Raw genomic sequence first — 13,918 nt, forward strand, 5'->3', positions numbered from 1 at the left:
AAGGATCTACAATTTTACGAATGATTGAAATCTTTCCGGTTTAGCACAGCCTACTCCAGCGTTTCTCAAACTGTGTTCCACAGAACACTACCGTTCTGCAAGGTTGGAACAGGGGTCGAAATTACGACTAACGAGACTCTGGATCTTAAATTTAACCGTCGGAAGGCCTCATACAACTTTGGAAAGCATAGCATATGCTTTTTTACTCAGATTAACTATTCAGGGATGTGCAGCTTTCAATACAAGGGGTACAAATAAGTGGGTGAAACCGAGGGCCACACCATTATTTTAACAGAGGTTTCTAGTAGACACAAAAATATTGGTTATTGATCTTATGACATGCGTTGTTCGCACAACCTAGCTGTTAGGACATTGTAAGGTCATAGATAATGAATTGGACTCGGGTATAGACTTTGCAATGCAAATGGATCGGAATTACTCTCACATACCAGATTAAACAACTATAAAATTGCAGGCCGCATTATTTTTCCTTGTGGGCCGCATTTGGCCACAGACCGCAGATTGCACAGCCCTGAGCTTAACAATAAAACAAATCCATACCTGATTATTGGATAGAGGAGTCAGAGCAGGTTTTCCTACAGACCTACACAAACACTTATGATCATCCCTCCACCGTAGCAACAAGCTATCGACATCAACCATGTGGCAACTGGCTGTTTCCTTGCCTTGTTGACATCTGAGTTTAAAATAATTTTTCCAAAGGGCTCTGTGATTGAAACTTAGGGGCTTTCCGAGCTATTCATTTACTTATTAAAATACTGAATTGGCTAATTTTGTAACTGTCCAAAAAGCTATAACGTCATCAATAAAATTTCACAAGCGGAGTCATTAAATAAAGTAATTTTAATTTATTCAGAAACAATAATCGGCAAATAACAATTGTGTTTTTATTTTTTGAAACTAATTGTGGGGCCATTCCTGGGTTCCATAACACTACAAGTTTGAGAACCCCTACACTAGAGTATATCTCAGTTAAAAAGCATGCAATAGATTCATTTTGGTTTCTATGTTTTGCCCAAAGTATTATTATTTAGGAGGTATCAACTACCGATAGAGAATAGGCCTTTAGAAAGCATCAAGCCATCCCTCTGAGTTTGCGGGTCGGAACCAGTAGTGAGATTCAACCGGTTCGCATCGGTTCTATAGAACCGTCTCACAGAATTTTATGAGATCTGCGGACCGGTTGGCATTACTGAAAAAAACATAACTTTTTGCAATGGAACCGGCTTAAAAAAATATGACATTCGTGTGATGGAACCGGCTGACAAAAAATTTGAATCCCACTACTGGTCGGAACCCCATTTTTTGAAACGTAAAAAACTGTCTATATATGATCAACTCACCCCAGTCATTCCGTACTCCGTAAATTACCGGAGTATAATGAGCAATCTCTATGATTGTTGCCAGATATACTATCAAGTTATTCGTTGCGTCTGCTATCAATGAAACATCCATTATGATATACTAACTGAGATACAATAATAAAATTAGAAATGGGTGTTGTATAATTCAGTATGAATATACAGTATCTAAATTTGAAAAAAAATTATCATATATCGTATATATGAACGTGCCGGCAGCGGCGCAGCTAGCAATAGGGGGAAGATGTTTGATTTGAAAATTTTATCTTTTACTTGCAAAGTGAGATTTTATCTTTTACTTGCAAAGAGAGGCGAGCTACACGCAACTATGAAATTTATTCAACAACATTTCGCTATGAAAGCCACAGTCCGACAGCCGGTGTCGTGAATTGCAGTTTGTTTCAATTTCAAATATCCTTAATAATATCTTAAAAAAGTAAAATAACGAGTATATAAAAACCAATGACAACACACTGAAGTAAAATCTTGAAATTATAAAATTTCCTAAACCTTCCACTGTTCCACTAAGGCTCAAAATATCACACGTAGACTATTTCTGTACTGCAGTTATGTGCAAACTTTTGAACTGTCTTTCTACCATCCCCCCAGAAGTAACTACTTAAGAAGCTTCTTATTCTACCAACTTTAACCGCCTTTAATAAACAAAGTATACAGGTATAGCAAGTCGCGCTTTAGACCGGCGAAGTCAGCTGGGAATGCAGCTGCACTCAGAACAGCTGTGCTGTTGACAATAGGCGGGGTCAAATTGTGTGCGGCGGAGCGTTACCGATTGGTCCCACTGAACATGGACCTTTCCCCGAGCATCGACTTCCTTGTTTACTTCGTGACATTGGCCAATCAGCAAGATGCACAAAGTGACGTAACAATGTCCCCATTTCGCAACCGCTCAGACACTTTTCTCACACAGACAGATTTTCAAGCGTGGTTGTAAAGATTACCTCGTTTTTGCGTTTTTGAACTATATTCGTTAGTTTTCAGTTGTGTTTCGGAAACAATATAAATCAGATATTTCAATGGCCACTCTGTCTTTCTAGGAAATTTAATTTAATTGCAGTAATGAAAATTAGTGTAGAAATTGCTGTGATAGACTAGCCTGAAATTCTTTACCGGTACTTTTAAAAAACAGATCGTTGTATGCGATGAATCATGATGGTTTGAAACACATACTCTATTTTACAGGCGCCAACACACAAATGCACCCTTAAAATAGCCTCGGGAATATTGCAATGGTAAAGTATAGGAAGAATATTCCGGGGTCAAAGGTCGGGGAAAGGTGCATAGCTCTCAATCAACCAATCAATTTTATTTCAATCACTCTGATAGGAACAAAACAACAACAAGCGGACAAATAAAACACAGACGACCTGGAGGACGGGCATAACTTAATAAAAAAGTTATAAACGTACAAGTACGTGCCCGTCCACCAAAAACAGTCAAAAGAACACAATAAAACAAAGAAACGATGTAAAATCGGGCAATTACAGTACCTTAGGATAGAATTTACATATTTATCCTGGGGAGAGGAAACCCGATAAGACGACTTAATCATATGGTGAACCACGGCCTCTCGACCAGCGGTTACGTTAATCACCCTACGGTGGCGAGGAGTCCAGCAATCCTCTCGCACATGATTATCCCTGCATGCGATGCGAACCTACGTAGAGTAATCAGAGATGAGGTGGCGAGCGTATTCCTAACGCTTAGCACGATGCGCCACACCGCCAAGCCTCTCAAATGAATTTTAAAATGTGAGACGTGTATTTGTATCATAACGGTGCTTTTCCTGCAAAAATATGTAATAAAAAACACTCGTTGACGTATTATGGTAATGTTGTGGTTCAATTTAATTGCAAAAAAACAGTGACAAAAAATTGTTACTGAAAAAAACAAACTCTGTAAATAGATTGAATGTTTCATAACAGTCCATGCACAAACGTAGATTGGGGTATCGGGTTTTTTTGTTTACTTTCTTTCAAAGACTGGCTACTACAGGACTAGTATAAGTTTATTTCGACTCAATAATCAGCATAGGCCTATACAGCTATAAGACGATGGAATAATTGAATATGGTACTGTGTCGTATGCGGGTGCTCTGTAACGTCTGAGAAACAACCTGACCGATCTTTCCATGAGTTCCCAAGCTTCGGAATAACGCACAATTAAAAGGAAATTCAATTCATAAACGATTTTGACTGAAGACCTGTTAGATTATGCAGGCCAAAGTGTTAAGTTGGTCATTTCATTTTGTATCATAGAGTTATAAGCTCTTTATTGAAATATTTCACTTTTACAATAATTAAAATAACATATCAAGCAAAAGTTAGGCATTTAAATACAGGAAATACTGAGAATTTCAAAAATGAATTTTCATCATCAGTTCATCGGTACTATTCACTCTATACCAGGTTGGTCCAAACCAAATGTGGCCCGCAGCTTCATAATCTGTGGCCCGCGTCGAATTCGGAAAGTAGTCAAAGAATCGCATTTGGTGTTGTTTTCATATAAAATTAACCAGAAAATTTTTTGGACATATTGTTACATCACTAATGTCGCTGAATTGATTAGTGTTATGATCAACTAGCGAGGTTGAATGATGTGCTTGGCAGTCTAAATTTTTTTTAAATTTTTTTGGTCAGAAATATATGCTAACAATTTTGGCATTATAGAAAACTAAATATCGATTGCGGATTTTATTAGCCTAGGTTGGCTATGCCTAATAACTAAGTATCAACGTTATGGCCCAACAATATAGCTCATCCCGTGTGTTTTTTGCAACCACCCTAAACAGTATTAGAAAAAATACTGTCTATTTGTCAGAAAATTCAGTATTTACCCTCCTGTTAGCTTACATTCGGTAATCAATGAATCTGCATTTATTACTTATCAATTTTAATCGGTAAGTATGTTGATAGGTATTTGTATGTCTGTATGTTTGTCTGTTAGATGCACGCGATATCTCACGAAAGCAAGATTGAATCTGCTCCAGATTTTGCATGTGCATTCATCTTATCTCGGACCAGAATCCTGTTGATTTTGGGCGAATTATGTTGTTTAATTAGCGAGTTATCAATCAATTATTGATATAGTGATCTAGATTTTTGTAAAGCGAGAGAATTTTGAGACCCGCCGAGTGTGTGTGTGCGGTGCGCAAGTTACAAGAGCGGATGAATCAAAACTGCAGTTTCTGTTTTGGGGGATCCCCTAACTATCGATCGATAAGTCTTCGGTTTCCAACCGATATTCTCGTTTATAAGGTATTTCGTAAACATGAGTTTGAAAAGAAAGCTGAAGAAGGCCTTTGCAAGTTTCAGTAAGTTTTTACATGTTTTAGCTTGATAAATGCCAAATAGTGATCAATGTGTTTGCACAATAAAATGTTTGATTTGTATTGCACTGTTTACCTATTATATTCTTGGCATTATTGTGGCCCGCGAACAATGCAAAAATAATTTTGTGGCCCCCCAGAGCCGGCAATCTTGGACGACCCTGCTCTATACAGTACAAACAATGAGAATGATTTGAAAAGCAGATTTGTATGAAAATAACCACTTATAAAGGGTGTTTTATCCACAATGTCATATTCAAAAATCCCAATCAAAAGACAAAAACTAGAAACAATAACGACTCGACTAGTCTGTATCTCGACTAGATTGCTTCCAATAATGAGCTGTAGCATCAGGTTTGAGACATTGCACATAAACTGCAAATTTAGCTTCATAAAATTATCCATCTAAGAAAGTTGTTCTCAAAGTTACTATGCCTACGGACCCCTTATACCTCTCTGGGGCAATTGCGGACCCCAATCATTTCAAACCTAAAACACAATACAGAACATAGCATATAGCTGTTTGGAAAACATTCGCATCAGCTGCCACTCCCCAAATTGCAACACAAATTGTGTTACTGATTTATTGCAACTAAATGATGCCTATTAACCTAAGTGTGATCGCTGAAATGCGGTCATGGAACAAAGACATGATGCAAATATTTAATTTTAATGACGTCATCACACAGAAAAGATAAATACGAATTTCATAGAGATCACATAAATTTTTGAACAATCTTTAGCCGTGAAAATTTTTTTGGCAATTGATCCTGTAGTTAAGGGCTATTTTTTCCCTACAAGAATAAGAAAAATACTAAGATATCCATAAGGCCCTTTCGTGTCCAATAAGTAAGTGAAAATCAAAGAACTAAATGACACAACAGCGCCAAGAACAACGTTAGTCTATAACGCCAAAACTAACAGCTGTTCAGACACACCCACCCTACCCAATTATCCCTCGCAGACCCCAGTTTGAGAACTGAGAGAAATATAAACATAATATGACATTGGTTAATATCAGAAACCCTTTGAATATGAGTTAATAGTAAAGTAATTCAATAAAAGAAAAACAAGAATTATTTTAATTAAGCAAAAGAATTGAAGTAAAAGCTTATACTCCATAAGCTTCGTCGTGAGTACTTTAGGTCTCACACCAATCAGTATTCACTGGCATGTAATTTTACACTATAATGTCTTAAGGTCTCAGTAGGTTTCGGGGCTTTAGTGGTCTCTCATACTTCCACTCATATATGAGCCTTCTTAATTTCTGAGCAACTTGGCATTTTTTTTTGTTATTTTCCAATTTTTTTTTATATTACAAAATTTAGGGAATACATGGAAATTTTTTTTTTTCATTTTTACTACTTTTTTTTATTTTTTTTTGATATTTTTTACTTTTTTAAAACATTAAAAATTTTTTTTACGTTTTGAAACTTTTTAAAACACACAAAGTTATAGAGAAAACCTATATACATTAGGAGGGATTGAGGATTGGATAAGTTGAATTATTTATCCAATTGTTATTTCATTCCAATACAGCAAGATTATGTACAGTGTTGTCAATCATGATAAACAAGAAATGCTGATTGCAGTGCATGAAAATTTAAAAAGCTGACATATACAAAATGGAAATTTACAATAAGCATTGCATGTCATTGTATTATTCTACATGTATTACTATTATAATATTACTAGAATTTATAATACACATATGTTTTTACTTAGATAGATTAGGGGCAAAGTTACTTTGGGCTCTGGCAGAGTCCTCCGCTACCATTCTGCTCTCTCTGGTTAGGAACATAATGTCTAATGGCGCGGCGGTGTGGCTCAACGGGCTAAGCGTTAGGAATACGCTCGCCACTGCCCCTCTAATTACTCTGCGTGGGTTCGCAGGTTCGAATCCCATGCAAGGATGGTTATGTGCGAGAGGATTGCTGGACTCCTCGCCGTCGTTGGGTGGTTCACGTAACCGCTGGTCCGTTACGGCTTCCTCCACCACCAAGTCCATGCTTCCGAAAACAAACAATATAACTAATCCCATACCCGACTTGGAATGGTAACCGGACGAGAGGCCGTGGTTCGCCATATGGATAAGCTGTCTTACCATTTTCCCTCTCTCCTGGGATAAATATGTAAATCCTATCCTAACCACTAGGTGGAGCCAGAGTTGAAATTAATTTATTATAACAGTCATGAAAGTTGCCGACAAATCACAAAATTTAAACATCTCAGAGATGTTCTAAAATATACACATAAATTGTAGATTTCAGTAGTGGACAATAATTGTAAAACAGAAGCACAAGGTGATGCATTTCACAACAAAAATTGATAAAAATTCGAACAATAGCTCTTTAAGACGAGTTAGGATTAGGTTAAATAAAATTAGCCAATATCAATACATACAATAGCAGTTGTAACATTTATCTCATCACTAAGTGAAAGCAAGTCAAGTTTATTTTTTCCTATCAGTAAAATAAATATCGATCGGCAACAAATTATGAGTTTTACTGGGGAAGTGAGGCCGCGAGGAACCAAAGCTGGTTATCGAGCAATGACACCCAAGGTTCAGATATCTCCCGATAAATAAAAAATGGATATATTTGTGATGATGGTAAGTACCGTACAAATTATCCAACTGGATATCACTTACTAGATATAGTGAATTTACTAAAGATTACATTAATACCAAGGCCAACAACTGATGGGGAATTTCCCAATTTTACTGACTGCTGCAATAATCGAGCAATCAAAATTATGCACTAGCTATTAATATTTATTGGAAAACAATGAGACAAATCGAGAAAACCTAAACATGTGTTTTATTTACAATGTCATAGTCAAAAGTTCCAATTAATCGGAAACAAAAAAGAAAGAAAATGAAATATGATAGTGACGCAACTAGCCTGTAAGCTTTTTGAATGTTAAACAGCCAAAATACAAAAATAGGCAAAGGCTGTAAATAAATCAGGTTTGAGACATCACACACATTTTGTTTCATGAAATAAGAGAGAAAAGAAATGAATGCCAACTTTTTTGGTAAATTTTGTAAATGAATATATAAAAATGAAAGCTTTTTTTGTTTATATTTTTTATTATTTTTTTTTATTTCAAATATTAAGCTAATGTGAAGTTTCAAGGAAAACTCATATATACAGTAAGAAGGATTCCAATACAGCAAGATTATGTGCAGTAGTTATCAATCATGAAAAACTAAAAAATCTCAAGAAATAATGAGAACTACAATTACCGGCACATAAAATTTTTAAAATCTGGTCGACATAAAAATAATACATCTATTCAATACACCAATCAGTATTCACTGGCATGTAATTTTACACTATAATGTCTTATGGTCTCAGTAGGTTTTAGGGGCTTCAGTGGTTTCTCATACTTCCACTCATAGATCAGTCTCCTTTATTTCTGAGTAACTTAGGATTTTTTTTTTGGTATTTTTCTTTTTTCTTTATATTTTAAAATTTAGGGAATACATGAAAATGTTTCTTATTTTTTTATTCATTTTTTCTGACTATTTTTAATTTTTTTCTACTATTTAAAACTTGGAGAAACACACGGAGTTATAGAGAAAACCTAGGTACAGCAGTTGTCAATCATGATAAACAAAAAATGTACAGTGCAAGAAAATTTAAAAAGCTGATGTTCACAAAACAAAAAATGGAAATTCGCAATAAGCATTGCTTGTCATTCTAACATGTATCGCCATTATAATATAACTAGAATTTATCATTGATATCTCCTGTTAATTTACATAGATTAGGGGCAAAGTTACACTGAGCTCCAGTAGAGTCCTCAGGTACAGATTTTTAGGAAATAATCGCAGTATCTAAAATTCATATGAATGTTCTAAAATATACACAGGACTAATAGATATCAGTAGTTGACAATAATTGAAAAACATGAGAGCAAAAGGTAATAATGCATTTCACAACAAAAATTAATAAAAATTTAACAATAGCTATTTAAAACGAGTTACGATTATGTTAATAACTTGGAAATTTTTTTTTTACTTATTGATTTTTATTGATTTTTTTTTTTTTAATTTTTTATATTTTAAAATATAATCAAATGTGAGGTTACAAAGAAAGCCTATAGACAAAAAGAAAGATTAAGGGCGATTTAAATACAGCAAGATTATGTACAGAAGTTGTCGATCATGAAAAATTAAAAAGTCTTGAAACCTGAAGTAAATAATGAAAATGAAATACCATAAAAATTACAATTACATAAAAATTTCTGAATCTAATCGATATAAAACCAATGTATAGAAAAGCTTAAAGTGAGTTTGTTGTGGCTCACTAAAAATAGTACATAAAAGCTGAAGCATTAATGCAGCACTCAGTCTAATTTTGAAATTCATCAGATAACAAGGACTCGGATGAAACAAATGAAAATACATGCAAATCAGCATTTAATGGAGAATTTCATAAAATGCTGTAAATTATTAAATATTGGGCGCTCCAGAATTATTCGCACCAATGTGGGGATTAAGTGAGGCGAAGTAAAGCAAAGGGAAAATGCCCTGGTACAGAAACTTCGGGTGCCCAAATGTTGTAATGTCTGTCCAAAACACTCATTCTTCAAAGATTATCGTTGTGAGCTTATGGGTCAAATCTAGTGAGGACTTATTGTAAGCAAGAGGATTTGCAGAAATCGTCACTGTGACAGGATGGCACATATCACCAAGAGTCAGTTTATACGTCTCCGCAATACAAGCCTATGAACCTACAATGATGAACTGATTTGCTACTCTTCACATATAACATTTCACATGAAAAGATTTATAAAATTTTTGCTTAAATTCAATTATTACTGAAAAATTTGACTATTTAGAAAACAGTCTTTGTGAATTAATTTTTTCAATATTGAATCCCTTCACTACATGTGCATGTCTCTAATATGTTGCAGGATAAGATGTATGAACTGCAGGATCATTCGGCATTCAGTCCAAGGTTGTTGGAGTAATTGAAAGTCGAATATGACTCTTTAGTTTAACGCTACGCGACATGCCCATGCGTCATTTGTATCTTAGCATTGTCTCATGTGTTCAGTCCAGGAAACTTCTCATGTATTTGAAGGAGTTTTCAGCAAAGATCATCAGAATCTAAAAAAAATTGTTCATTCAGATGAGGTTGGAAACTAAATAATTTGATTGCAAAAATGGTGCTCAGTTGAGAAATATCACAACAATTTTCTATGCGTTATTTGTATAAGGCATTAGAAAGGCAACTATCACAAATATCGTTTATCACAAATGGAATTGAGGAAAAACCTGGCTAATTTCCTGCAAACATATTACAGTTTTAGGGGTCATTGATCGTCCACAAATATATAACGTCGCCTTGGCACACTGGGCGTTTCACAAGTTCCTATTCATTCTAACTCCCCAGAACTCCCCCAAAGAGAACCTGGGAAGTACACTTCTCACAGTACAGTACACATATCCAAAATACGAATCCAGAAAATATGAATCATGCAGACAAAATGTGTCATTGTTTCATCTAAAATGACTTCAATAATTATTCCAGCTTATCAGAGACTTTTGGTTTAGTATGATTTGAGAAAATACTAATTTGGGGAGACTGAAAAAATGCTTATGGCGGTGGCATTTCACCTACCGTTATCACTTTCATGTTGTAGTGGTTCATTCAATTGTGGTTCTCTTGCTTGGTTTCCACCAACTGCACCAGGTTGTCTTTGTTCATTTTGCCCCTTAAAACAAATATTTCATATCAACTATATGACATAGACCACTTATTGACAGTGACTTATTGACAGTGTTATAAAGCGCAGAATGATATCAATTAACTATAAGGTCAGAATATTTCATATGAAATAGTGGTCTCGATATCCCATAGTTCCTATGAGGGTTTGCTATCACCATAAAATATAACTGTCTATCAACATTAAAATCCATGTTAAACATTCTCAAAGTCACCAAGTATAAATTGACAAGAAGTTTGATGCTTATATGATAAGCCACATATTTTCTCCAAACAAGGCGCTTCAGGGAGATGCCAAGAGAGGCTAAATTTAAATCGACATTGAGTTTTTGTCAGGTTGACTCGCCCAACCTACTTATTACATGAAATACAATAAAAATACAATTAAAAGAAATACCAATTAAATCTCACCATTTGGTGATTGTTATGATTTCCCGGTAGATTCACATTTCCAATATTTGCTCCAGCAAAGTTGACAGGTGGAGGTCCTCCTCCCTCTACGAATATAAGAATAGAAAAATGTTTATTGTAAAAAATATTTATTATAATGATTGCTTTTGGTCCTAGTATAATCAAACCGAAGATGGTGAGTAGGTTCTCAAGATAATGCACAGCTAATATAAGAAACCTATGATTTTATGAATATTAAAAATTCGAAAAATAAACTTCAACTTTACATCCTACAAGGGGTTACCTTCTACTTAGCTTGAACTAGTGCTTCTCAACCTTTTAATATCGCGGCCCACTTTTACAGAGAGTTTTACTTTGCGGGCCACCTTTCAGGGGCTGAAATAAGTCGAGGTGTCGAACACACAACACAAAAAGGACAGACGAAATTTTACTCAATGCAAAACCTGAGCTCGAAAAATAAACTTCAACTTTACATCCTACAAGGGGTTACCTTCTACTTAGCTTGAACTAGTGCTTCTCAACCTTTTAATATCGCGGCCCACTTTTACAGAGAGTTTTACTTTGCGGGCCACCTTTCAGGGGCTGAAATAAGTCGAGGTGTCGAACACACAACACAAAAAGGACAGACGAAATTTTACTCAATGCAAAACCTGAGCTTAGGCAATGCCTGGAAAATCATTTTTAATTCTGTCGCGGGTCAAACAAAATCTGAACGACACGATAACAAATTTTTGAGAAACCACTGGGTTAAGGAGCAGAGTCATCACTTACCTGCGGGTGGTAATGGAAAATCAAAGTCTTGCATTTCATGCAAAACGTCATTTTTCAAAACTCTGCAAATGATGAGTCTTTCAGGATATTCTTGCAAATTAGGAAGAAGACGGTATTTTAATTTATGTCTCTGGGATGTTAGAAATGCGTCGTTACAATCGAATTGTCCGTGGGGCATATTGAATTGTAAATCTTCTCGTCCCGGATCAATCTGTAACTCGAGGCGAAGTTTGTCACCAGTTTCTAAAGGGATTGGATTGAACCAAATTGGAGCAAGACGTGCCCCTAGTTCTCTGAAATGGGATCTGATTCTTGTTTCAACAGTCTCACATTGGCCATAAAATGTGAAATAAAAGTCATTTTTGTTTGAAATATAGAGACAGTTATCCACAATGACCTGTTGTTTGCCAATTAGCCATTTTAACCACTTGATGGCGACAGTGAATAGACTAAACTTTCTACATCGAAATTCTATGCTGTAATCCTCTGTGATTCGATCAGGAATAATAATGTCCCAGTCAGTTTTACTTGAGAAGTGTAATATGTCAATTTTTTCTTTTTCCAGACCGACGCACCATGACTTGATTTGCACGATCGCATCTTTGAAAAATTTGGAATCTGCACTGATATCGAAAACTGGTGTGATACCAATGTATTCTTTGGGGCATATTGAATTGTCTATTCCAACCGACAGCCATACCTTTGTTCGTTTGTTGAAAGTTTTACTAGGAAACGTGACTTTGCATTCGTTCAGTCTCATGGAGCCACCAGCAACTTCAATGTTTACGACTAAAAAAATAGATTTGTTTTATAATGCGGCAAAAATTAAATTATGACAGGTTCCAAAGTTATTTTAAAAACCTTTCCAATGTCATTGGGATTTCTATGGGAAAGCAGACATCAAATCATATGGCAAACCACGGACGGCATTTGTTCGATAACCAGTCCATGTCAGGTAAGGGAATAGCCAGTAATCTGTTTCAGATGCATCCATCCATTAGGGAAAGGAGGTCATTGGCTACAAAATGAGAAGATTGCTAATTACTGAAATAAAATGCAAGAAGTAGCTTGAGTAGGAAATGGGTACTTGGACATAAATCACGGCAGGCTTAGCTATAATTTCACTGTCTTTTGAACATTTGGCGCAAAGAAGGCAAATATAGAAAAGGCTTGCTAGCACTGGAAATGCGACAAAATATTTGTTACCATAAGTTATTAGAGCAATACCCTGTGTATTGAGTTAGAATTTTCAATTGTTTTTTCCCAGTTCAATCAGGTATGGAAAAATGTATCCACATTCAGGAATAAAAAAATGATTCAGTTTCATAAATTTAGATTGCTTGTAGGACCAGAGCACGATATATTTTCATTAATTACATTTAAGGGAAGAGGATGGTGTTTAGGAGACATTATAGTAGTGGTTTCTGCATAAATTTTTCAGTACTCCCAAAGTATGTTGACCAAGATGGCAGACACTGTAACGTAGTATGTGTACCAGGTTAGTATTAGGTCATAATTCTAGGTACAAATACTGCAGGAGTCACTTCGTTAGTCCCAAAACTCAATATGTGTACCAGGTTAGGATTAGGATTAGGCCATAATTCCAGGTACAAATACTGCAGGAGTCACTTGGTTAGTCTCAGAACTCAATATGTTTACCAGGTTAGAATTAGGCCATAATTCCAGGTACAAATACTGCAGAAGTCACTTGGCTAGTCCCAGAACTCAATATGTGTACCAGGTTAGGATTAGGCCATAATTCCAGGTACAAATATTGCAGGAGTCACTTGGCTAGTCCCAGAACTCAATATTTGTACCAGGTCAGGATTAGGCCATAATTCCAGGTACAAATACTGCAGAAGTCACTTGGCTAGTCCCAGAACTCAATATGTGTACCAGGTTAGGATTAGGCCATAATTCCAGGTACAAATACTGTGGGAGTCACTTGGCTAGACCCCGAACTCAATATGTGTACCAGGTCAGGATTAGGCCATAATTCCAGGTACAAATTCTGCAGGAGTCACTTGGCTAGTCCCAGAACTCAATATTTGTACCAGGTCAGGATTAGGCCATAATTCCAGGTACAAATTCTGCAGGAGTCACTTGGCTAGTCCCAGAACTCAATATTTGTACCAGGTCAGGATTAGGCCATTATTCCAGGTACAAATACTGCAGGAGTCACTTGGCTAGTCCCGAACTCAATATGTGTACCAGGTCAGGATTAGGCCATAATTCCAGGTACAAATTCTGCAGGAGTCACTTGGCTAGTC

The 13,918-nt window shown here is 35.9% G+C and overlaps 1 protein-coding gene and 1 long non-coding RNA gene across 2 annotated transcripts in view; both read right to left on the bottom strand.

Moving 5' to 3' along the window:
* The window catches only part of LOC144431830 (uncharacterized), a 278,870-nt gene that overhangs the window by 193,068 nt on the left and 71,884 nt on the right, over nucleotides 1–13,918 (bottom strand). The gene's annotated exons all lie outside the window — the stretch shown is intronic.
* On the bottom strand, nucleotides 5,708–13,089 carry LOC144431773 (uncharacterized). The gene is made up of 4 exons (XM_078119652.1): nucleotides 11,649–13,089; nucleotides 10,878–10,963; nucleotides 10,362–10,455; nucleotides 5,708–9,847 (listed from the first exon to the last, which is right to left on the bottom strand). Exons 1-4 carry the CDS (start codon nucleotides 12,406–12,408, stop codon nucleotides 9,828–9,830), a joined length of 960 nt encoding a protein of 319 aa, XP_077975778.1. The 5' UTR covers nucleotides 12,409–13,089; the 3' UTR covers nucleotides 5,708–9,827.

This window comes from Styela clava, chromosome 2, assembly GCF_964204865.1.
Source record: "Styela clava chromosome 2, kaStyClav1.hap1.2, whole genome shotgun sequence".
In the NCBI taxonomy this organism is placed as follows: Eukaryota; Metazoa; Chordata; class Ascidiacea; order Stolidobranchia; family Styelidae; genus Styela; species Styela clava.